The sequence below is a fragment of the Poecilia mexicana genome, unplaced genomic scaffold, assembly GCF_051168715.1.
Source record: "Poecilia mexicana isolate PSO_F unplaced genomic scaffold, ASM5116871v1 scaffold_5, whole genome shotgun sequence".
NCBI classification, from domain to species: Eukaryota; Metazoa; Chordata; class Actinopteri; order Cyprinodontiformes; family Poeciliidae; genus Poecilia; species Poecilia mexicana.
In genome coordinates this window covers 18,327,336-18,354,017 of record NW_028263374.1, presented here as the reverse complement: position 1 = coordinate 18,354,017, position 26,682 = coordinate 18,327,336, and the positions used below count along the sequence as shown (strand labels likewise).

Here is a 26,682-nt window from a genome sequence, read left to right as displayed (position 1 = left end):
AAATAGAAAGAGGAATAACAAGAGAAAAGGCATGGAGTCCTGTTAGCCAAGCGTTGCAAAGATCCCATTACCTCCCAGGTTCACAACAGCATGTAGGCTATATCACATATTGATTTCTTCAAAAAGTCAATCTGACCTCGTCACAAATATTATGACTGCTGGTCAGTCCCTGAAGCCGAGGCTCCCTAAAACACTATTCCCAATATCCCGAGCCCGGAGCCTTGCCTCCTCCTTTCATTCCTTTTTTCACCCTACTTCAGGTGGACGCTGAGTCAGAGGACATCACTGTTGTTGTTGCTGAAGGTGACACAAGGCTGTAAGAGTTTTACCACAAGATTAAAGTGCATCAAGGGCTGCAATTGTCTGCGAATGGGGTTGCATGAGAAATACTCAAAAAGCGGAGAAGTTGAAAGAGAGAACATTGTGCACATTCCTCGACACATGAAAATACAGAAATTTGAACGGTGGCAGCAACGCTTCCAGTAATCAACACAAAGTTGAATAAATAAGCAGCAGACAACATCTCTGTCTCCTGCAGGCTCTCTGGGAACTGTCCCCCTATATTTTTATCTTAATTCAATCTCAATTCGCCTTGCACATCCACAGGAGCACTAAGAGAGCAGCAGTCCATAAAATAATAAGCCCATCAGCACAGCACAAATTCACACACTCGCTCTCTCACTGCGCTCTATAGCGTCTCCCCATTATTTGGTGCTTACTGTCCTCACATCTTTTGTAAATGATGCATTCATGTCAAAGCATGCTCACCGTGTGCACACCCATGATTACCAGTAAAAACCACCGCAATTCATATCAACAGCAAGCGTCACTATAAAACATGGCCCAACCATCTCATGCATCTGTTGCATGTTCCTAAAAATGCTTTAGATTATTCCCTCCATTTAAATGTAACGCTCAACACTTTGCAGAATGGGTCAGGGTGCATAAACACAATCTCCTGCGAGAGAGTCGGCCCCCCCAGCGCAGTTAATGTATTGATTGTACAGCGCTGGGCTGTGATAAAACTATTTCATGAATTCCAATGAGACTCTTTTACCTGACTGTTACAAAAGCAGCGAACTGCAATCACCGCAACGCAGAATATGTTGTTGTGTTCATCGCTTGTATAATGCATTTCTTTTAGATTTATTTTGGTGGAGGTTCGGGGGGAGTCGTGAGGGAGGGGGAGGCTGTGAATGTAGCCGCTTTAATCTCGTCTCTCTCGGAGCGATACCTTATTCTGCCTTCAGTGTAAAGAGCACACGTTGGCTGCATGTGTGTACCAGGCCTTATCTAGATCAGAGATGTTGTCACAAACAGATCTGTTACGTTGGGAACCCTTTTATATTACAAAATGCGTGATATGTTTTAGAGTTTGTTAGTATTTTATGGTTATACAAGCTGAGGATGCAGATATGTGAGGAGTTGGGCTTTTTTTCCCAACATTTTTAATGAAGGATTTCCCTGTTTAATTGCATAATTCTGCTATTATTACCAAAGTAATGTAAGCAGTTGGAAAATAATGCAAAAATCTTTCCGATTGATGATTTCTATGAAAGTGTGGTATTCCTTGGCTTTTATTGATATCTTGCTGTGTTTATTTTTCCATCATACATCTTAAAATAAAACAGATATATAAAAAATAGTCTCAGGGTTTATTCCATCTAGATAAAATTGCTGATCTCTCCACCGCATTGAAAAAGGAGCAGCAATGACAGAAATATGTTGGGGATCCAATACTTCTCGACGACATCACAAGCCAACATTAAATATCTGGCCATGAATTTTTAAAATAGTATAAATGCATTTCAGCATGTTTTAAAATCCATCTAATGCTGTTGCATCTGGATTGTGACTTTACTATACGTAGGGTAGGGCTGAACAATAAATCAATAACAATAAACAACATGATATATATGTCTTGGTGCTCGCTGCCTTGTTTGTTTTTATGTCTAAATACAGTGTCAGCAAGCTGTTTCATCTGTGAAGGGCTCCTAAACATTAGATCTACTGCCTCCACTGATTTACTGCCTGTGTTTTTAGCATCTGCGGCAGATTTAGTGCATCTCTTGACTAAAAGGGTTAGGGGTTCTTGTGCGGCTTCGCAGACAGGGACCACGGACTTCGTTACCTGGGATTTTTCTCTCTAACGTTCACTCACGTGGATACATATTTTTCTCACATGCATACACATTTTTTTTTCCATATTTCATTTCAGTATTTATTTTTGCATCAATACATCAAAACATTTTCCTGACCTGTGAACTTGTTTACTGGCAATGGCAATAAAACTGATTCTGATTCCGATAGACACATGATCGAGATCAATAGAGTACACATCTGATAGAATATTCAACATTCAGTAAGAATATTCCCTGAACTCTGACCCAGAACCACACAGCATTCTGGGAAATGTAGGCAGAGGAAAGGCTTTAGCTGCTTAACTGTGAGCTAATCAAGGTTGGTGGAATCAACTCACTCTTTGGTTACCTAGCAACAACCTGCTGGGTAACAAGAGCTTTCAAGTTCCCCCCAAACTTTGGTTACCTAGCAACAACCTGCTGGGTAACAAGAGCTTTCAAGTTCCCCCCAAACTTTGGTTACCTAGCAACAACCTGCTGGGTAACAAGAGCTTTCAAGTTCCCCCCAAACTTTGGTTACCTAGCAACAACCTGCTGGGTAACAAGAGCTTTCAAGTTCTCCCCAAACTTTGGTTACCTAGCAACAACATAGAGTAACTTGAGCAGCAGCAGTTTAAGGTTTCACCACTTTGTCTCATAACTTCCTAAAAATAAACAACGGTGTGAAGAGAAAACTGTGGATAAAAGAGGAAAGGTTACACCACCAGTTTGGCTGGATTTCAGATATAAAAAAAATAATAATAGTAAATCAATAGTTATCAATACCAACCGATATGGAACGCTGATATCGTGATACGTTTTTCAGCCATATTGTCCAGCCCTAACCCTAACGTAGGCTGATGGTGCTACAGGAAATCTGTCTTTATCTCAGTAAAACATTTCTCCTTTAGCTACTAGATTCACAGTTATGGTCTTTAGAAAGCAAGTAAAAGATTTTGATGCAAAAGTCAAATTCAAAAATACTTTATTGATCCCAAAAGGAAATTAAATGTTGTTGTAACTCATTAATTCAAAGTCTTCAAAGAGTTATTGTCGATAGTAGTGGCTGTTGGCAGGAAAGAACTCTTGTAGCAGTCTGTGTTACAGTGAGTTTGAAGAAGCCTCTGACTGAAGACACTCTGTTTTCCCAACAGTTTCATGAAAAGGACGGCCAGGGTTGCCCATAATTTCATTGAGCTTATGAAAAATCCTTCTTTCCATCTATGGTCTGCTGCATCTGCCTTTCGGTAAACATGTTAGTGGATCAAATTAATCCACTAGATTGACAGGAATACTGCAAAAACTGAATGACGCTGTGAACTACTTATTTATTGCAAGCTGGATTCATTAATTAGCTCACTGGAGACGTGACTTGTGGTTTTCAGTAAGGATTACTTAAAAAAAAAATCACTGGAGATGTACCATGACTCAACTTGTAATTAACGTGTTATGTCAACCTAAATCTTGATCCAAGATTTTTTATAATGAACCATGGCACTGATATAAAGTCTCAGATGGCAGTTGTTTATCTTCTCTAATTGGCGCATCAGAACAAACAGGAGCTGACACGTCATTATGTGAAATACAGCGGCCATGTCTGAAACAGGATACTGCTCTTGATGGCTCACTGGCAGTGATGAGTTGTTCTTTGTAACCTTTAGTGGATGGTAAAAAGCTGAAAGGCTGGGTCCGCTGCCTGCTGGGGACTGAATGGGCGAGCGGGCTCGGTTCAGCACCAGCCAGGCCCATCTGCTTGTCACCTGGCCTTGGCATGCAGGAGACTGGGTAATGACAGGGAAAGAATGGCATCAGGGGACAGGAGCCGAGAGGTAATTACAGACTGGAATCCATGCAGAAACGACACATCTGGATCCGCGAGTCAAAAACGTGGTGAATTATACCCGGATACCAGCCGCAGTTTGTGATTTTTATCCGTCAGAAGTGCGATATCGGGTCCGTAGACTGAAAATCCTTGATTCTATATCCCACTTCCTCTGATCTTGATGTTCTCCCGCTCAGAGGCAGAGACAAAATTCAGTCGCACTTCAGGCGACGAGGAAAAAAAAAAAAACGGGGCCGTTGCCGATATGCCAGGCCAATCTGTGTGGAAGATCAGCCATGGCAGCACTATATAGCTTTGACTCATGCCTTACTCTTCTTACTCCATCACGGCTCACACATTTCTCTTAAACCCTATTACCACTGATCAATGCTGCCTCTTTCACAGATGCAGAGAAATGATCTGCTTGAAAGTAATATCTCCTCAGCATATTTTAGGTGTGCAGCCTGCATAGTTCTTTAGTCTGAGATTGTTGCAATGGTGGAGATGAAGATGACCTGTAATGACATGGTAATGAAAGCCCGCATTGCCTTATAATTAACATTTAACCCCCTCCAAAATAAGTTGAATTCCCATTAAACGACCATTCTCCTCGCTGAGAAGTAGACTGACCAAGGAAGTTAATGAAATCTCGCAGTTGGTCTGCGAGCATCAGCCGTTACCAAATGACCCTCCTTTAATCTCCAGACGAGGTGACTCTGTTTGGGAGCCTCGGGGAGTTGAGACGTGTGCCTCATTCTGACCGAGCTTTCCGTCCCGCATCGATGATCGCTTTCACAAATTCGGTCTGCTAAAAAGAAAGCGGCCCCCGCCGCGTGGAGTCTCAGGTCCTTCCTCCGCCCTCTCCCTCACTGCCTTGAATTAAGATTTCAGTAATTAAATTGATAAAAGTCATGCACGCCTATATGCCTCATGGTTCCAGACCTGATTTCTGTCGCCACACAGAAGTGGAAAGCTGTGGAAGTTCTACCTTTGATGTAGCATTCTTTATTATTGAACATAATTGGATTCTCACTCCTCCATCTTCCTCACTCTCTCTCCATCTCCCTCTTATGTACACACACATATATTTTGCCTATATTCGCTACCAGCTGAGCTCAATTATTGACCTCATATGAAGCAGCCCCTGTTTCTCCTGAGATTTCCACTTAAGCTTTTCACCAAAGTGGTTTGAGCAGACCAGGCAATGAGATGTCAACACAGGTCAGGGGTCACTCAGCAGTTTAGAGTGGCGCCTACTGGGGCTCCGTCGCTCAAACCTCCGTATCAGCCTGGCCGAGCGAGCGAAAAGAGCCTCTTTGGCCCGCGGGCAGCTGGCTTCCCTCCGCACTCAGCAGAACGGCCGATAATCAGCAGAAAGAGACCCCTGATGATTGCTCTGGCTCTGCCTAAGACGGCTGCTAACTGCTCGCCTGCTCACTTCCTCAGAATGTCAAACTAAGACTCACATCTGAGACAACCCTCCCCTCCGCCACCGAGCTGCAGAAAAGCCCCGGCTGTCCATCCATCTTAGCTCTCTTTGTATCGCTGGCAAATGCGAATTTAATTGCCACTGGAAGAGACTGAAGGGATTTCTGATTTCCCTCTGTATGTCATCCTCTATCAACAGTGTTCAGATGTTACATGCGCCGGCTAGTTCATCACCGTCTCTGTCCGGTGAGCTTACACACATCGTTGGGAAGGTGCTTCGTTTAACAATCTGAAGCAGCAACAGGGCCGCCACCAGACTCAATGACGTATTTGACACCCAGCTGAAGAGCCGGCGTAGGGAACGGAACGTCGGCTGCCTTATTTTACTGAAATTACTCGGGTCAACGTGGGCTTTCAGGCCAGCTCCACTTTGGCTGTTCCTTGACAAGTAAATTTTAGCTGAGTGGATAGGTGAGGTTTTACTAGTTTCCCAGTTACAACTAAACGGTGCAAAGGGACTTTGTTCTTGCAGGTGTTGTCTATGAAAGTCGTAAGCATGTTTAAATAATAAAAAAAAGAAAAGTTTTCAATGAGAGAGAGAGTTGGCTTTTGGCATTCCCTTTGAGAAATATCACTTAATCTGAGAGTGTACCAATAAATTGGCCCTGATTACCTTTATTTTGGGAGATCGGTGATTGGACGATACTTAGATGTGAAGTCGATCTTATCCAATGATCTTATCTCCCTCGGTGAAAGTCTAAAAATCAACCACTGTCCTGTTTTGCTTTCCCGTGAGAGAAGTTTGACTGACAGAACCAACCAAAAGTTCATGCCTGCATGTTTCCAGTTAGCAATAGTCACCCCGCTGTTACAAAATCAGCAACTTTCTTGCTCTATTCAGCAACATTTCAGACAAAAACATTTGGTATTGGCCAATATTAGAATCGACAGGTCAGGCTTTTTAAAGGCCTGATCCGGGAGCTGAGTCAGGTATTATGGTGCCTTCACACCAAACGCATTTTGCACGTCTGGTTTACATTCAGAGTCGCGGCACGATTTGAAGAGTTTGATGCGTCGAGCATGTCCGACAAATAGGCCGGCAACGGAAAACAGCGGCTAGAGCAATGTTGATGCATCTGGCGCCTTTGACGCGCCTCTAGATAGACTTTGAATGTAAACCAGACGCATGAAACACTAAGTGTGGAGCGAAATGTCAAGCATCTGCATTCAAAGTGCACAAAGTGTCGGACGAGTTTTTGACGCGCGTAACGTGTTTGGTGTGAACGCACCATTAAGAACTTCTTCATAATACGTTGCTAAGCAACCATAAACGTCCATGTACGTTGTTTATATCCAGTGAGGGAATGTACTTAAGTAAATTTTTTCATGTTATCTACATTATCCTATTATGGCTCCCTGTTGAAAAGGCAGCATTCTGTGAAGAGCATAACTAATAATAGTCCTGCTCTATCCACATTCTCCCACCTGAGCAGTGGATCTCTGCAGCTCCCCTAGAGTTATCATGCTTTTCTGATTGGTTTTCTCCTTTACCAGTCAGTTTGGTTGGACAGCCATGTCTTTGTACAACTTTCCATTTGCGTTTAGCTCTTTCCACGTTCAGATGATGGATTTAATTGAGTCCCAAAGGCCGTTGTTGGCACTTGATTTCATTTGACTGTATCAGAGAAAAGGAAGCTTTTTAGGTTTTTAGCTGTGAATAATGTTTAAAAGCATGTCTAATTTTCTTTCCAATCCACAAGTATGTAGAATTGTAATGAATTATGGACAATTATGTGAAAAAGTTAATGTAGTATGAACAGCTTTGCGAGGCACCGTATATAAAAGTTACTCTAACAATCCCCCTGTCTTTTAATTAGCATCAGAAAAAAGAAGTGCAGTTATCCTACCCTTAAATAAATGTGACTTTGTGTAAAGTTCCCCTGAAATTTCTTCTGTCATTAATGCCAAAATAGAAAACAAATCTCTATAATTAAGCAGCTTTTAAGATTGCTGTTTAGTGTAATACAGTCTAAATATCTCAGACATTTTACACATTCAGCCTTTGTTTAAAGGGATGATTGCACTTTTAACAGTATAATAACGCTGATAATATGGTGTTAAAGATGTGTTTGTTGGGCCCATTACAAGGGCCATCTCCACATTTGCTTGAAGGCTTTTACAGTTCACTGCAGGCTATTGTGCCAGATGTGTTGCTACATGCTGAAACCATCAACTAGTAATTACTCCGGCTTATGCAACAATTATTCAGACCAGGCTCTGGTATTCACTGAAGAGGACTATCTGCATTGAAGTCAGCCAACAGCGGCTGTAGCCAACACTGAAGTATATAACAACTTATTAACTCTTCTAAGCACATAAGCCTTTTCACTATTCTGTAGCTTAAGTGGGCTCAGCTATGGCTGCTCCGTACTATTATGACGGGGCTCATTGTGACGCTGGCCTCTTTCTTCAGTGCAATTTTCAGAGATTATGGGAACAAATTAAAGTCCTTTCTTTGCCTCTTTTGTGCAGGTATATCCAAGGTGCATCGTCTCCAAAGGACATGGTCATCATTGTAGATGTGTAAGTATTTCACTTTTCCCTCACCTTGTCCCTGGATCCAGCAGAGATTATCGCCTTCAAAGGACACCAGTGCCACCTGTTGGTCTGAGGGGAGGCGAAAGTTTAAGACGATGATTGCTTCTTATCCTCTGACCTTTAAGCCTTACATCCTGATTTACTGGTTCAGGTAAACCTTCAAGATGTGGGAGAGAAAAGTGACATTGGACAAGTTAAGAACCAGAGGACTTAAATATGCAAGCTGAATGTGATTTATTATGAGAAATGTAGTTATTAAAGTATTTTTTTCTCACTCAAACACATTCATATTTCTTTCTTCCACATTTATTTCTTTATGGATAATTGTTTAGCATTAAATTATATTATCAACCTTAAAAACTGACATAAAAGAGATTGATTTCTAAATAATATTTTGAAAATTTAAAGAACACACATAAATATTCTGTGTAATTTAACCTTTATTTTATATTTGTAATTTGTCCATTTCAGTTATAGCAGTAGATTTATATATACAGCTGTGGATAAACTAAGAGCCCACTGCACTGAACCCCACTGAAAACCTCCTGGCTTTTCCACCAAATATTTATTTCTGAACTCTTCTTGAGTTAAAACATCAGTATTGTTGTTTCTAAATGAATATGAACTTGTTTTCTTTGCCTTATTTGAGGTCTGAAAGCACTGCATCTTTTTTGTTATTTTGACCATTTCTCATTTTCTGCAAGTAAAAACTAAACTTTTAGTTGGAGTTTCAGAGACATGCTGTCAATAGTTCATAGAATAAAAGAACAATGTTCATTTTACTCAAACATGTACTTATAAAGAGTAAAATCAGAGAAACTGATCACTTTTAGTGGTCTCTTATTTTTCCAGAGCTGTATATACATGTATATTATAAAATATATACATGTATATATGTTACATGTATAATGAGAGAAATAATAGCTATATGGACAAATCTACTACTTATCATCACTTCTTTTTATCGACTCACTACAGTTTAATTGGGATTATTTTACTTTTTTAGTTGATCTTATTCTACATCTTATCCTTTATTTGCATCCTCATCATCAACTCATCAAAGAATAAAAACTGGATCAAGGGGGGAATTAGATGCAAATGGTAGTAAAGTTCCAACTTATAACCTCTAAAGCAAGAAAACTAATTTTAATATTTCTGCATGTTTCTGAGCGTCGTCGTCTCTTTGCTTTCTGCAGGAGCGGCAGTGTCAGCGGACTCACTCTGAAGCTCATGAAAACCTCCGTCATGGAGATGCTTGACACGCTATCAGATGATGACTATGTCAATGTGGCGAAGGTACGTCGAAGCTATAAAGTCATTATTTGCAATTATTATAATGACTCACTACTGCAAGTGATATTACTGCCAGTATTTGCAGTTTTTATTTGGCGGTTTCTAATTAAGCTGGGAGTCATTAGGCGCAACAGTGGGCTCATTCTGTCCCCACTTGTTTATTTGCGGTGGAAACCACGTCTCTCCTCTATTTGCTACATTTATGTCCATATAGGATTGTGTCCATCTGTGTCTTTCTGTCACTGCTGATCACCAGGTTTTCTATTACTAGAACTAATATGTGTGGGAATATGATTGCTATTCTATTCTGCAGGGCAGATAGCACACAAAACCTGCTTTCTGCATTGCACACACACGCACGCACACGCACACACACACACACACACACACACACACACACACACACACACACACACAGACTCCCTCACTTATACACGTCTGCTTGCTTGGTGTGGTGCTTCTGTTTGTCGACTCTCTTCGGTAATCCTCCATAATCCATTGCTTTTAGCCACTGTATGGCCCTAAATCCCATCTCCAAGAGCAAGAAATGAGCATGCTAATCTGGGTGGGAACGCATCTGATTTCCACCACTGTGAAGGAAGTGAGGGTTTACACAAGCCTGCTGCGAATTATTTGCACAACGCAAAACGCATTAATGTCATGAGAAATTACCCAAAAATTATCACCAAACACCGACTTCTGCATCTCCGTTTTTCAGGACTTTAAAGACGTTACTTCTGACATCAATTTAGATACAATGATGATTGTTTTTTCTATAAATTTGGGCTCCTGAACAGGCAGGTTTGGATAAGTATGGAACATATTTGTATTTCCATTCCTTCCTTCTCATTCATCAAGTCTTATTGCTGTTCATTCTTGTTCTTGTCTTTCATTCTTTCCTTTCTTCTGTTCTTCCTTCATCATTCCTTCTTTGCAGCTTTCTCTCTTACTTTTCATATCCTACCCACTGCTACAGTGTCCTTCCTTCTTTCCTTCCTTTTGTGAGTTATTCTCTCCTTCTTTGTGCCCCTCCTTTCTTTACTAAATACCTCTTTCTATTTTCCTTCCTTGTGTCAGAACTCTTTCTCTTCAGTCCTTTCTTCCTTCATTTTTTTCATCTTACTCCATCTTCTTTCCTTTCCTTACTCCATTTATTTTTGTCCAATTTCTGTTCCTGCTATCCTCCTTCCATCTTTGTTCCCTTTATTTCCTACTTGTGTCTTTTCTTCCTTTTTTATGTAGTTATCATTTTTTCATTCTTTCCCTGTCATTTTTTCTTTCTTTGCATCCTCATTTATTTATTTCCTTCCATCTTAATCTCTCTCCTCCCTTTCTTCTTTTCTCCTTTGTTTTTTCCTTGTATCCTTCCTTTCTTCCTGTCTGTGTTTGACACTCTTCCATCTTCTTCCTTGTCTCCTACTTTCATTTGTTCTGTTATTTCTGTTCTCCATTTTCTAATTTATTTACTTCCTTCCTCATGTCCTCATTCCTCGCACCCCCATTTCCTTCTTTCCATCATTTATCATTGAATCCTTCTTTCTTTCCTTCCTTCCTAACTTACTTCTTTCTTTCCTTCATTCCTTCCCCCTTTCATTCCTTGCAGTCTGGTTTTTCCTTCTTCCTACCATTTCTTATTGTTCCTTCCTTCCTTCCTTCCTTCCTTCCTTCCTTCCTTCCTTCCTTCCTTCCTTCCTTCCTTCCTTCCTTCCTTCCTTCCTTCCTTCCTTCCTTCCTTCCTTCCTTCCTTCCTTTCTTCCTTCCTTCCTTCCTTCCTTCCTTCCTTCCTTCCTTCCTTCCTTCCTCCCTCCCTCCCTCCCTCCCTCCCTCCCATATTTACTATTTTCCAATAACATAATAGTTAATTTCAGTAATTTGTAGTTTAAAATCAGCTTTAAAAAGCTGAACCTGGAAAATTGTTAAATGTTTAATCTTTAATAGTTGTAAAATCATTTTTCCTTCATCCTATTTACATGAACTCAGCTTTTTTTACATTATGCAGACGAACAATGTATTAATATTAACTCTCAGTGCTTTTGATTTCTTTGCCTCTCTAAATATGTGACGACAACGACTCCTATGAGAAATGTCAGCTTTTCTCACACACAGCGTTTCACATCAATCCGCATTGAAAATGTCAGCGAAATCTGAATCTGACCTTCAAGAAGAAACATTTGAAACTCGGCGTTTCAGACATCGCTGCTAATGTCATAATCATGCATGGACACCGCGTGCAGACATGACCACAGATGTAAACACACAGACATGGAGGGACATAAGCGCAGTTTTAGGCTAATTTGGTGGATGAGATGAGACAGATGATATTACCTTGGCTGGGTTTCCGTTCGGCGCGCTGCAGTGGCGTTCCAGGCGCACCTGTTCTTTGTGGGGGAAAGTTGTAATTATCGGTGTTTACTGCCAGGCGGAGAGTGGCAGGGCAGCTTGCATCTGCACTCACCCACGTCTGCATCCTGCCTCCATGAACTGCGCACACCAGACCAATAACACAGAGATATTCAGCTGGACACAGTTGTGTTTTGGCAAACTTTGTGGTATTCTTTCCTATCAATGCTCAGATACATTTTTTTTTTCTCCTCTGTTTTCAGTTTAATGAAAAGGCCGAGGCTGTCGTCCCTTGCTTCAGGACTTTGGTCCAAGCCAACGTCCGCAATAAGAAGATCTTCAAGGAAGCCGTCTTGCATATGCAGGCCAAAGGAACCACAGATTACAAATCAGGCTTCACGTTTGCCTTCGAGCAACTTCTCAATGTAAGAGCTAACGAGCTTTTCTTGGAACGGCAGCTTTGTTTTTCTAAGGCTGATGCTTTTGTCTAATCTAATTAATCAAACTATGGTGATACCACAAGTCTGACAGTGAGCAGCCCAGGTTTGGATTAGACATTTCCAGAAGGCTGTCATTTCTAACGGCAGGCTTGATTATGGCTGCCATTGCGGCGGAGTGGCAGCCGACATGGAGACGAGGTTTCTCAGCAGCAGCCCGTCCACGTGCTCCCGGCACAGGTGCTGCCTCAGCTCCGCATGCTGCGGCACATTTTCTGAGGCTGCCACGCTAATGGGCTCTGATAGGATGATTGATGAGCGTAGCCCAGAGGAGATCAGCCACAGACACTTTATATTCCTCTGTGCATTTTGGGAGGCACAGAGCCAAGAATCCTTGCATTTTGTCGGAGAAAAGAGAAATAAAAAAGGAGAAGGGAGGGGGTCTTAATCGCTGTCTGTTGCCGGCTCGCTGAATGATTTGTGGCAGAAGCACAATAAAAATATGTAATCGCAGCAATATTATTTATATTTATTAGAATCTTGTCAGATTGGCCTGCATATCAGCTGCAGCTGTCGTATCATGGGGGGAGATGGGGAGTAGCAATATTTAATGGTTGATTAATATAATGTACTGTAGATTTAATTCTAACTTTGTGCGTGCTGCAAATAGAGATCTACACACTTTTATAGCAGTGAAGTTGTAAGATTAGGTTGAATGCTTACAGCGTTTTGCAAAATTATACAACTTTCTCAAATTGTATTTGTAATTTAATGTAAATTTTGATGGACCAAAGCAAACTAATTACAATAATGTCCACATAATTGTGAAGTGGAAGAAAATTGTTACATGGTTTTTAAAATTATCTTTCCATCCATTAGCTATTCACACTTATCCACCTTCACCAGTCCATCACAGGGCAAACCAGCATGCACACACCCACACCTTGGGCTGGACCATAAATAACAATATATATCCCAATAGATACATGATCAATATCCGTAGATAATACATCTGATACTTTAGTCAGTAGAGTATGTTTTTAAATCTGGTCCAAAATCGCACAGCACTCTGGGGGAAGTAAGCTAAGCAAGGTAGGTGGCATCAACTCACTAACTCACTCTATGGTTACCTAGCAACTCACTTGGTTACCTAGCAACAACCTGCTGAGTAACTGGCACAGCAGCAGTTTTAGATTTCACCACTGTGCCTCATTACTGCTTAAAAATGAACAACGGCGTGGAGCTAAAACAGGAAAGGTCATCCTTTCAGATATTTAAAACAAAAAACTAATCAATAATTGATATGAAACTGATATGAAACGTTTATATCATGATGTGTTTTTCAGCCAAGGACAGTTTAGAGAGACCAGTTAACGGTTGTGTTGTTGGCCGTGTTTTTCTAATTATTTCCATATAAAAATTTCAATAGGATAGAGTTCATTTTTACTGGAGACCCACCTCCATTGTAGGTCAGGCTTCATGTTTAAGAGTGATTGTTAATGGTGTGTTTGAGGAGCAGTGCTAATTTTCCACACGCTTAGATTTCTTCTACATGTTTGCTGTATTGATTAGGCAAACTGGAAACTGGATTTCTTTTAGCCATTACTTCCTTCTTCATTATTTTTTTTCATAAAGATCCATAAATCTTTATCATAAAGATACTTATGGTCCAGTGACCTTTTCTCAAAGCTCAAGCTTAGTTAGACTGTAGACGCCACAAAATCTCATCTGGATTTAGGTTCAAACTTTCCTTGGTTATTCCTAAAATGAACAGTTATCTTTTACAATGTCTGACAATGTTTTGCCCAACTTCACTTTTCCCGCTAGCCCAATGCTGCCACCACTATGCTTTATGATGATGCTTCGGTTTAGTTAATAGCATAAAAATTAAGTTATATTTTACATAAGTGGAATCTATTTATTAATTAAGGGACTTATGAAGAATATTTATTTGCACTGGAGTTTAATTAAGAGGTACCACACTTTCTTTACACTTCACAAATATTGGGAAATTTTCAATATTTTGCAAAGAAACTTTGGCAAAACTCAAACAAGTGAAGCTGGTGTTGAAAAGACGCTGTGGTGTAAGATAGCTATATCATTACTGCTTTATACTTTCTGTAATCTGTCTCTCTGTTTTCCTTCACTGTCTTCCGTTCGCCTGTCACAGGAGAGCAGTGCCCCGAGGGCCAACTGCAATAAGATGATAATGATGTTTACAGATGGCGGTGAAGATCGCGCTCAGGAAATCTTTGAGAAGTATAACTGGCCCAACAAAACTGTGAGTATGTCTCAGTTAGGCTGATTTCTGTCCATCGATTCCTGTCTCCATGTTTTTGTCTCAGACAGTTGTGTTAGTCAGACATGCCAAGCATCCCAATCTGTGCACAAACCGTCCTCTCCAAGATTTCTTCCCTTTCCTTTTGATTTACATGTCGTTCTTCCAGTCTTTACATTTCCATCCCATCCTTTCTTTCTTTCTTTCTTTCTTTCTTTCTTTCTTTCTTTCTTTCTTTCTTTCTTTCTTTCTTTCTTTCTTTCTTTCTTTCTGTCTTTCTCCTTTGTTGCTTAGCTGGAGTCAACAGCTCTGACCTGATGACTAATTAGCCGCTATTTCACCAGAGCATGTGGTGGTTCAGCTGCTGGTTTACTTGTTTTATCGTTTTTGTCTTGCTGTCAACATCAAATTTCTCCATTTTGACTAATCTGCCATTTTAAGCTTCATTCAGCTTTGTGAATTTATGTTATAACAAAATGCAAGAGAAATCAATTTCAGCTGTCATAAAAAGTAAGAAGGTTCGATTAAAATGTACTGGGTTGCAGTCCTATTAAATCCAATTCGCCTCAGCACATTTAAAACGAATCTGTCTGTAATTCTTTCTATTCTATCCTGCATGTTAAAATTCTGATGCGAAGCATAATTTCCCTTACAATCCACCTCAGTTCAAATCAGATTTAATTGTGAAATGTTTTTGGTTTTATCAAATTAAACAATGTAGCATAGTTTATTTTTCTGTGTGTTTTCTTGTCCTGAACCAGGTTCGAGTTTTCACCTTCTCTGTTGGGCAGCATAACTATGACGTCACCCCTCTGCAGTGGATAGCATGTGCTAATAAAGGTAAGTTTTATTGTCAGCAACAACGGAAGAAAGAAAGAAAGAAAGCAGCTGTGGCTGTGATCGACATATTTTTGGTTGTCTATTTAGTACTGAATCCTTAGAAAACCCATGATGGGAGAATCCTCATTTTGAATTGTGTAATATATATATATTAAAAAGTGAAAATAAAATATCTGTAAAACTTTCAAAAGGGATCAAGAGGAAGCAGTAGCTTCTGTGATTCTGCCACTTGGGTTTCCCACGTTTTCTTTTTTTAAATTAATGAACTGGTGCTTGATTTTATTCTAACAAAACAAGCATTTAGAGATTAGCAAAATGAACGATGACGTCAGCTTTTTTCATATTTCAGTAGTTTTTACTGTAATTAGTTTATTGTATCTAATTGCCTGCCTTATTAATTTTCTAAGGCAACAAAATTGACTTTAGTCACAATAAATAAGAAGTTTTTTCAATAATATTAGGCTGGAAAAATATAGTTCAAGGTTTGTCTGATTTTCTTATTGAGTAACAAACTTCTAACAGAAGAGCATTTTCTTTGGTGGAAATGTTCATGATCTCCTTGGATGTTTAGTGTGTTTCCAGACAATGAAATACCAAATGATACGAAACCAGAAAATAGCTTTAAAACTGCGGTACTGACGTGCTCTGGCTATTTTAAACCTATGTAGAAATGACTGCCGGACTTTAGTGGGTGATAAAATCTGTTGTATCAGCCTTGAGCTCTGGAATAACCCAGCAGACTTGCAGGTCTCTGACTAACAGTCTGACGGTTGACTCAGCTCCGTTTCCTGTTGGCTCTGTTGTCTGATCTCCGCTTTACTCATGTGGGTCTGCGTTAACTTCTTGCTCCTGCTGTGCTTTTTTTTCCTGAACACTTATTATTTTTTCACCCATAAACACTTCTCCTTCACATTTCTCTTGTCTTTTGTGGCTAGGTTCAAATTGACGTTGCAAATTATCTGAAGCTGTTTCTATAGAAGAGTCTCCTCTGTTGATTAGCTTATTGCCAATGGAGCCAAGTGCCGTGGAAGCATCTCCCCTACAGTTGTTATTAATTAACAGCTGAAGTCTGGTAGCAGGGCGATTAGCATACCATCCTCCCTGACAGACAGGGGGAAGTCCAGGATTATGCCTCTGAGCCAACATGCTCTCTGCTGTTCACAACTGTAGTGATTACCATAGTACTAAAGACAATAGTGTTGCCGCTCCAGCCTCAGTGGACAGACGCTGACACCCATGTGGGCGATTTCAGCAGACGCTAGCTTTTGTCTAATTTTTACTTTATAGGGGACCAAATAGGCTTCCTTGAACAGTTTATGATAGATCTATGGGCTATAAAAAAAACTATATAATTATTTTTCTTTGCACTAAATCATTCTTGGATAATGAAATTTTAGTCTGGTCAGTTCTTCATGTTTTGATTTCCTTTCAGGTTGAGATGTTTTAGGGTCTCTTGTCACTTTAAATCCAAATAAGCTGCTGCTGGCCCCGCCTCCTAATTAATTTACATTCTTTTGTAAAAGCTGTACAGCTCTTGTAGCAGTAAAACCAGCTGACTGAATGTCCTGAAGCTCAGGTTGGGTTGCTAGGTGACCGATTGGCCTTCTCTGGGGTTGCTAGGTGACGGGCTGGGCTTCTCTGGGGTTGCTAGGTAACGGGCTGGGCTTGGCTGGGGCAGTGCCTACTGATTTGTGACATTACATTCCAGAGGTTTTTGAAATGGGTCGTTTTATAGACACCAAAAAACATGAACTTATTGCCAAAAACTGGATGAGTGTTTTTTTCTTAAGGGTTTTTTGTGATGTTTATAGAAGCAGTAGGAACCTAAATACAAGTACAAAAATGTTCAAAATGTGAATTCTGTTTTAATCTTGTCTAAAAAAAGAAAATTTTGTGTGTGTTTTTAAGCTCTTATTGAGAGTTTTGCTCTAATAAATAACAGAGGTGTGAGGAATAAGCTTACATAGAGAGGGTGATGCTAATCGTTTCACAACAATGTTGGTTTTGCTCAGCCATCTGACTGGTTTCCCATCTCATCTTGTTTTCCCATCAGTTTTGGAAAAATTTTCAGTTTTCCAGTTTTCCATGTTTTACCCTGTTCAATATTTTCTCCATTATTGATCACTGACTCCCATACTGTCATAATGTGCATAATGCTGAAGTGTAGTCTTTTCTTCTGTCCTTTTCCTGACTGATACCTTTTGATCCTTGACAATCTCTAAATTCTGGCTTGACTTAAAGCAGAGGTTCCCAAACTGTGGGGCGCGCCCCCTAGGGGGGGGCGCCGTGTCATTGCAGGGGGGGCACGGGAAGCCGTCTGGATGAAAAAAACAAAACAAAACATGAACACTGTATGCGCTGGGTTTTTACCTTAGAATGGCCAACTCTCTGTTATTCCTGTCAATTTAATACAGTAGAGGCTTCCACACCTCCCATATTTGTGTCCTCTGTCACTTTTATCAGCAGTTAAAACTGTTTAATCCGTTGTTAACATGTTGTAACCTGTTTTTCCGAGCCGCCTTTAAACGCAACATGAGCGCTACGACGCTCGCGCTGGGTTTACACCTGTGAAGGAGACCTGCTGCTGCTGGGCGGAGCTACGTAGGTTTGTGTTAGAATCACGGCAGCAAACCAGCAAAACGCAAAGAACTTTTCACAGTTTTTCCCTCCAAACTAACCGACTGAGTTGAGTAAAGCTGTTGGATGCAGGTAATGTTAGCTAAAAGACGACTAGCTAATATCAATACAGAACCTTAAGCTTAACAAGTACCTTGTAGGCTACCGATGTTGGTGTCTATTTTCAGCTACGTACATTCATTTTGCCCCCAAAAAAGTCGATGCCCCTCCCCCCCACACGCATCATTTCAACCAGACAACCATTTGTTGTAATCCATAGGGGGGGCGCAGAAAATGTTTGGAAACCACTGGGGGGGCGCAGAAGAAAAAGTTTGGGAACCACTGACTTAAAGGATGCAAATGTCCAAAAGCTTTTACTAGAACACCTCCAATTCCGTTCATTATAACTGAATAAATATTGAAATGTAATAAAGCTGTGCATCAACAAAGTGCTAGTTTAAGCATATGCATATATTTTGGCAACCCAGATGTTGCAACATATTTATAATATATATACATGTGATTGAAATATTGATTTTGTATCTAAAAACACAGATACATCAGAGTGAAAACTCAAAACTTTCATAATCAGTTTGAAAAGGAGTTGAAAGAAGCCAGTGCTTATTAAATCTTACGCCCAATTAACTCATTCTGTAATCCGTTGTGTATTTCAGTCACAATGCTTTACTGAATTGCTTTTAAGGTCAACTGTATTGGTGTATTAAATAATCTAACATGGATTATTAAGGTCTTTTATAAAATCACAGAACTAAATGTATTTTACATCCTTGAACTTGTAACTACAGAATCATCAGAAATTATGTTGATATTTTCTGCAAACTCTTAAGTTGCTCAAAGAACATAAAACATCTGAACTGTGTTGCCATGCACTATGAGGAAAACAGATAATTAACTCTTATTAACAATATTGCACTTTGTTACAGTTTTATAAAGGATTTTAAAAAAATTAAGATGTAAAGAATGAAGAAATTATTAGTGCTATTACATCTGTTGGAAAGATAGTATTAAGTATAGTATTATAGTTATAATATTATTTATAAAATGTATATCATCTTTACATTTATTTGACTCTTAGATACACAAAGGGACAGTGAGCAAATACAGAAAAGGTCTGCTGGTTTAAAATCAGTGTCAGCTATTTTATGCAGTCATGCCACATATACAGTAAATCAAATTTTGGACCTCTATATTTAGACTTTATTCATATAGATTTCAATAAAGGCTTCCGGGGACAAGGATCAAACTCGCCACCTCCAGGCCACAAGCGCTTCTCTAATCTCTGTGAAATGTGAACTCAACTACGTCCTGCATAACATCCCACAGGCATCTTTTTGTCATCTCTGTGTAACAAGTGCTGCTCTTATCTTGGCGAGCCAGGTGCAAAGGGTCTATTAGTGTTTAAGTCTATAAAGCTGAAACCAGATATTTAAATGATTTCTTTTAAAAGAAATATAACAAAATTATTCTTTTCTGTCTGCTGTTGTATTAGCCTTAGATCCTTAAATTATTTGCTCAGTTCCAAATAATGAGATAGACGCGTGTTTACATATATTTTCATTGTATTTGTTAAGAAATTGCAATTGAAACATTTTGATTCCTTTTGGGAGCCTTTAAGAAGCTTCTTGCAAAGAAATTGACTGATTGAGGGAAATCAATTGATTCTTCCTAAGAGATAACTGGGACACGGGCAGGTGTTGCTTTTTGCAGTCAAGGCTTCTTCCTTTCTGAGTGGCTTTTTCAGCCCATCTTAATGCTTAGCTTGTTCCATTGTGGTTAATTGAATTCCCTACTAGCTTCAGTCAGCATTTTCTCAAGGTGTTTTGGTTTATTGTGGGGTTGAAACACAGGCTGTGCACTAAAGTGCGTCCATCTGTGGCACACAGAAATGAACAGAGTAATAAATAAACATCTCCAACATATTTTATGTTGGTTTATAAGGTTTATTCTAGCATATTTTTGCTCTTCAGGAATCCAGAACTTGTAGAAAAGGACGAACCAGACCCGTGGAGGTCCATAAATAAATTCTTGGTTGATTTATATTGTTTTATTTTTCCATGATGCGACACAAGGATGTGTTTTTTAGTAGGATACAGTCAGTGGTAGTTTTTCTCTAGATTTCTAACGATTGTAAAAGCTGAAGTCTTTCAGTTAGCAGTCGTCTAAACAAATGTATTCAGATCTAAATCAGTGTTATCTGGTAGACTGGACACTGAACATCGAGTGTAGCCATGACTCTGAAATCACATCTGTTGCTGTGTGAACCTATAAAATCAAAATCATAATTTTCTGTCGACACCTTTTTGTGGTGCTTTGCTCTAAAATCACCCGTCTGTCTCAACGCCACTTGTCTAGCATACAGACAAGAGCCCTGGCACCAAACATTATGCCAGTGTGTGTGCATTTGTGAATTATAAACTCAAAAATGTTTACGGATGTGCATGAGTGCTCTCATTTTTCTAATGAATTGAGACTGAGAAGGGAGATTTCACCACCAAACACTGTGCGGCGGGGAGGGGGGAGGCTGCCTAATGTGTCGAAATAATGAAAGTTGCCTCTGCTTTTTAACATTCTGGAGACGCTGCCTCCATTTCACGGCTCTTTGTATAAACACTCATGGCTTTAATAACTTGTTGAGCAGCCCAGTTATTGACCCAGTCGGTCATTCTCGTCCATTCCTAATCAGCCGCAGTGCCTGGGGCTCAGCATTCTCAATGAGCTTCCACATTTACATCCTGCAGTACATCTTCAAACACAAAGGGTCAGCGGCTACGAGCGCCGTCGTGTCCGTGTGTCCCACTGTCGTCCGCCGGGGTTTATGACCATGCTTGCACCTAATAATAACGTGAGGAGATGAGGCTCCGGTCTCCAAAATGGTTCACATTAGGACACACTTTGAAATTTATGCATGAACTGAATATGACACCTGCATACCCAAGTAAGAAAGTTGAATATATTACTTAATATTTCTAAACTTTACTGTCTGTCTCTTCTTATTTCAGGTTACTACTTTGAAATACCATCAATTGGAGCCATCAGAATCAACACACAGGTAAGACACAGTACATTTATAGACTCAACACAGAATCAGAATTGAGCATAAATTGGATATTTGGGGCAACAATTACATTATGATATTTCTTTAACTTCTCAATTATTGTACACAGTATAAAAACAAATCAAAAGCCTACAAACTCATAATTCCTATCCATTAACAGTGCCATGAAATCTGTGTTAATCTGTGTAAAGTAGAGTATCGTAGGTGTGTAAATGACTTTCATATGTTGAGAAGCGTCCTGGATCAAACCTGACTTCCCAGTAGATGAAATCCCTCATGTTTTGATGGAGGTTTGTTCAGGATTAGCACCGTAGTGATGACTCAGATGGCGTGGTTTTATGTGAAGTGCTCTGAAAGTTACTTCTGTAAGATTGACTCACAGCACTGAGTTCTGCAAATGCTCAGCTTCTTACAAAAAGGACATTTAACATCTTTTAGGGCAGATGGCAAAAGTCATATCCTTAAATAGTACAGGAGCATCTGAATAATTCAGAGTATCATCAAAAAGTTAATTCATATTAGTAATCCAATTCAGCATTCACAACTCATAAGTTATACAACTTCATTACACAAAGCGATATATTTTAAGTGTTTCTCATTATGGTAATCGCAACTTATGGGTAATCAAAGCCCCATATTTAGTTTGACATGACAGTTTTCCAACATGCACTGAGCCTCCTAAGCCACAAAAGACCATTGCTGAAGAAACTGAGTGCTGTAACAAAGCATGGAAAGTTGAGTGGAAGGAAAAACTGTATATGCATAAGTAACACCTTTAATATAATTGTGAAGCAAAGCTCACTGAAGAGTTGGGAGGAGATTTCCTCTGAAATGCTGACAGAGCTTCACAAGTCCTCAAACAGCGATGTATCCGTTGGATTATTCGTGGAAATCCATCGTCAGAAACGTTAAAAAAAAGGTTAAAAAGCAAAAGCTATATTGCAAAGCAACATATAAAAAAAAATAGATATTTTTTTGTTCCAAATGTATTTTTAGTGCACGAAGCAGAACCAAGGGTTAGAGTTGGTATACTTTCATAAACAGCTGAATTAGCTACAGAAACTTAGATTTACCACATTTCACTCTTTAACACTTATTAAAAATTTACTTTGCTTGAGTTTCCTCTTGCGTTCAGAACATTTTGCCCCTCAACTAATGTCACATTTGTTCAAGGCAACAACCTTTGAGAGACCCCCGGTATAGCCTCATTCCAGGCGTAATCTCTCCGTCGATGGTGGAGCTACAACGCCATCACTCTCCTCCTACTTTCTTGTTTTTTTATTCCTCACTTCTCTGCCAACCCACCCACTCACCAGTCCAGCCAGCCAGCCCAGGAATAGACTGTCAGCTGTTCCATTAACTCTGGCATATTTATATTCTGAGAACTGCCACTTACTCTAATAGGTTTTCTGAAGGTGGTTGTAGAAGAAAACAGTGAGACCTTACATCATTTACCAGTACTCTGCCCTTCAAAATCACTCATTACACCGTCTCACTTGGATAAGATGGCAGCATTCGGATAACAGATGGACTGCAGATGGAAAAACTTTACAAGTACTGTCCTGAGTCACTTTTATAGGACTGCAGGTCCAGTCTTGAAATAGTTGGTGTTGGTGCACAGCGATAAGTTTACTTTTAGCAATTATAGCTGCTGGTTCCCAGTTGGGAAGAAAATAGCATTTAATCAACACAGGTGGATACAGCAGAACTCTGTGTGGCTCTGCTTCCTCTGTGTCATGTGTCTGTTGCTGACTTGTTATGCTTTCCTAGATTGTTCTAGCCAGGCGGAAAATTTCCACTATATCCCGTGAAAAGGTCTGGCTGTCAGTGTCCTGATGGAATATCTCCCCGTGGCGCATTAAACTGGACTTTTATTGAGCTAATAATAGAATAGGTTACGGCTGTCAGCACCTCGCTGTTCAGACGATAGAAAACAAAATGGACAAAAGCGTTTTACTGAAATGGCTGCTTTTTATGCATATATCTACTTTTATGCATGAAGCATGGGTTGGACAAATTTCTCTGTTCATTTTAATGTGGAAAGGTTTGTTAAGACGTAGTCAAATTACATTTTATGGTTAAAGTTTACATACTTCCACCATGGGCGTGTTGGTTATAATATTATTAAGCTTTTAATTTTGCATTTTAACAGTTCCTTCTCCAGGGTGCGGTGGTAATTCAGCATAAAACCTGAATATTTTTTAAGACCTCAAAATTTTTAGGAATTGAATGCACCTACCTGGATTTGTCATGATTTTCTTTAACACTCACAGGGTCAAAATCTTTAATTTCTATTCACATATGAATAAATATTACATAGTTATTTGATCAGACTCTTTCTGAATATTTGACCTCTCTTCTTGGCAGAGTTGGTTCAACTCATTTGAAGTGTTTGACATAAGGGCACAAATTCAACTTTTAAGCATTACAATATGACTGAAAAACTCGATATCAATAATTATTGATTATTTTTTGGTTTTAAATATCTGAAGTACTGCCAAACTGGTGGCATGACTTTTCCTGTTTTACTCACAGTTTTCACTCCATGCCATTGTTTTTTATTTTTAAGCAATTCTGAGGCAAAACCTTAAACTGCTACTGCGGCAGTTACTCAGTGAGTTGTTGCTAGGTAACCAAAGAGCAAAAGAGTTGCTAGGTAACCAAAGAGTGAGTTTGCTAGTTGGTGCCACCAACCTTGCTTAGCTGACTGTGAGAGGTTGGGTGGCTAAAGCCTTTCCTCTGCCTACATCACCCAGAGTGCTGTGTGGTTTTGGATCAGAGTTCAGGGAATATTCTATATATTAAATATTAAATATTCTAGCAGATTGATATTGATCATGTGTCATCGTTTTATATATTGCTATTGATTTATTGCCATAATTGATTCTTCTCTATCACTTGAATTATGAAGCAGGACTCTGAATATCTTAAACACATAAAAATGAAGGTTTTAGAGTATTTAAAGGCAGGATTTAAGTTTTATTGGAAGAATATGGAGTGACCATTCACTCTGTATGGAAAGATTCTGACATTCAAACATTGAATGGCAGATTAATCTGCCACTTAATGTAATATTTTATTGGACATACTATGTATCATAACCTTTTTGCCATTCAATGTTTGGCAGATTGAATGATAGATTAATCTGCCATTAAGTGTTTGATATCCTTTCCATGTGTTGCTAAATTACAACATTTCTGCAAAGAAGAGTGTAAAAGACTTATTGCATTTACTCTGGTTGATAATCTGAAATATTTAAGTGTGTAAAAAGAACAAAACATTTTCACAATACTGTAAAAACAGTTAAAAGATGAATGAATTCAAAGCTTTTCAAAATATTAAGAAAGGTAGGGACTCATGCTTGTAATCAGGCTCCATAATGTTTCCTAAAGTTTGCCACCAGGTTATGCACCTAATAATTTCAGCACACAATCTCCAAAGTGACGAGTCAATAATTGTTTACCTAAAATAATATTAGCTCTTTGGCATGGGGTCTCCTGAGAAAAGCAGAATAAAACAAATGACCAGGATACTTGACCTTTCACCTCCATTCAGAATTGCTGTGGGATATTCTCACACTGCCATTGTTGACAGTAGAGCCTCTGGGAAATGTTTGTACGTCGCACCCCTGACATCCCTAATGTGTTTTTAATAGCTGCTTCATAACGATGAGAAACTGCCTGAAGTGGCTGCGGGACTGGGGGGTGAGGGTGAGGTTCTTTATGGCTCTGTCGGACCGGGATGCTGCTGGCGCTGGTGGTGACCCGCTGGTTTTATGTGGTGACAAAGACAAGGCCGGTCAGGGTCTTGTGGTTTTATGACAGATGAACATCAGAGGGCTCTACAAGCTCTCTACCTTTAAAGCCAATGCACTACGGCTGCCATAAATGTCTGTTTATTTGTGTTTACTGTGGAAACTCACAGAGGTAAGTGTAAATGTTTCTGCCTGCAGGAATACCTGGATGTCCTGGGACGTCCCATGGTGCTGGCTGGGCCTAAAGGTAAACAGGTGCAGTGGACCAACGTCTACCAGGATGCTTTGGTAAGTACACAAAATGTATATTTAAACAAAAAACATGTGCTTTTGCTCATTTATTTCATATTATGTATCATTATAAGTTTTTTTTTTCATTTGCAAAATCAAGGTGAAGGCACTTATTTTCTGTTTATAAGTCTCCAGTTTCTACTGAAGAGAAATTTTGACTACTTAAAATCTAATTGTAGTTATAAATTTCTGACTTTTTTTCAGGGTTTGGGGCTTGTCATCACAGGAACGATGCCAGTTTTCAACCTCACTGCAGACAGCGCTAGCTCTCAGGTAAAAACAACTGACTTTTAAAGTGTCTCCTATGCGCTCACCCACACACAAATCAGTGACTCAAACCAATCTATTAATATTATTATTCTGTTAAAAAGTTTTTCTTGCCCTTTAAGTGGGCGAAGCTTTAAAGTCAAGCAAACGTACATAATGATTTCAGCTTTTGTATTCATTATTTATCTGCGTGTCATCATCATCAATCATCTGTAATGATGTTCACACGGCGCCGACTTTCTGTGGCAACACCTCCCCCTTGAGGTGACATCTGACATTACAACAAATCGTTTGTGGCATCCACTGACCACAACGACGCAATGCCTTGAAAATATTCATATCCCTGGTGGTTTTCCTCAGTCATGTAGGAAGAAGATTGCAACCACAAACTTTAGTGAATTTCATGTGATAGTTTGTAAAGTTTAAGCAAAAGGATGCACGGTTTTGAACATTGTTTACAAACAAATTGCGTCTAAAAATAAATTCTGAAAGTTGAGATTGTACATCCATCTTCCCACAAACTCTGAGCAGCTTCTCTGTGCCCGCTGAAGAAACACATCTGTAGAGCATGATGCTGCCACTACCATGTTTTATTATGGTGTGCAGCTTTTGTTGGATTAGATACTAAATGTTAGCTACATTTCTGAGCCAGTCTACCAGAGACCAGAGGTTTTCTTTTTCTCATTCTTTGTGCAATGCATGACTAATGGTTATCCTGATAGATTTTTCAGCCTGAGCTGCGGCGCTTTGCATCTCCTCCTTTTCCAGGAAAAGAGGAGTTCTTAATATTATTATATTAGGATCCTAATAGTTTCTTTTCATCCTACAGAACCAGCTCATCCTTGGGGTTATGGGAGTAGACGTTGCAATTAATGAAATCAAGAAGAAGACTCCAACATACAGAGTGAGCATTCTTTGCTCTCATAATCATACCCACATATTTATCTTTGAAAGGTTAATAAATCATTTTCTAACTTATTTTGCCTGCAGCTTGGGGCCAATGGCTACACATTTGCTACTGACCCAAACGGTTACGTGCTGCTGCATCCTAACCTAAGACCCAAGGTAGGTCCGTCTCTGTGCATCTAATTAGTTTCCTAATTCTGAAACTTTATTCGTTTTAAATGATGTTTATCCTCCCCGGCTACCTCCCACCCCTCTGTGCTGTTCAGATCATTAACTTCAGGGAGCCCGTCACTCTGGACTTTCTGGATGCAGAACTAGAAGATAACAACAAGGAGGAGGTAAAGCGAGTTATCAGGAACAAATTGGTTCTCAGGTGTTTTTAGTTGAGTTAAAAATCAGAAATAACTGGAAAAGATAGAGAAGATTTATTCACACTGAAGCGACCAAACTTTATCTTATTTCAGTAGACTACAATACCAACAATAATTTATAATTTTACGTATTTCTTCAGTGACTGATAGAATTTAAACTTCAGGATTTCCCCCAGCGTATTACAAGCCTGGCGGGCTGCCAGGCTTTACTTGTGCCCCCACCAGGAAAACCATTATTTACTTAT

At 39.5% G+C, this 26,682-nt stretch overlaps 1 protein-coding gene across 1 annotated transcript in view; it reads left to right on the top strand.

The window, feature by feature from the left end:
• The window catches only part of cacna2d2a (calcium voltage-gated channel auxiliary subunit alpha2delta 2a), a 211,460-nt gene that overhangs the window by 166,318 nt on the left and 18,460 nt on the right, over positions 1–26,682 (top strand). Inside the window, exons 9-19 of the mRNA XM_088005686.1 lie at positions 7,903–7,953; positions 9,165–9,264; positions 11,865–12,026; positions 14,209–14,319; positions 15,078–15,156; positions 20,793–20,842; positions 24,801–24,890; positions 25,098–25,166; positions 25,990–26,064; positions 26,151–26,225; positions 26,333–26,404. Coding sequence (XP_087861812.1) covers positions 7,903–7,953; positions 9,165–9,264; positions 11,865–12,026; positions 14,209–14,319; positions 15,078–15,156; positions 20,793–20,842; positions 24,801–24,890; positions 25,098–25,166; positions 25,990–26,064; positions 26,151–26,225; positions 26,333–26,404 — 934 coding nt within the window. The remainder of the gene's footprint in view (positions 1–7,902; positions 7,954–9,164; positions 9,265–11,864; positions 12,027–14,208; positions 14,320–15,077; positions 15,157–20,792; positions 20,843–24,800; positions 24,891–25,097; positions 25,167–25,989; positions 26,065–26,150; positions 26,226–26,332; positions 26,405–26,682) is intronic.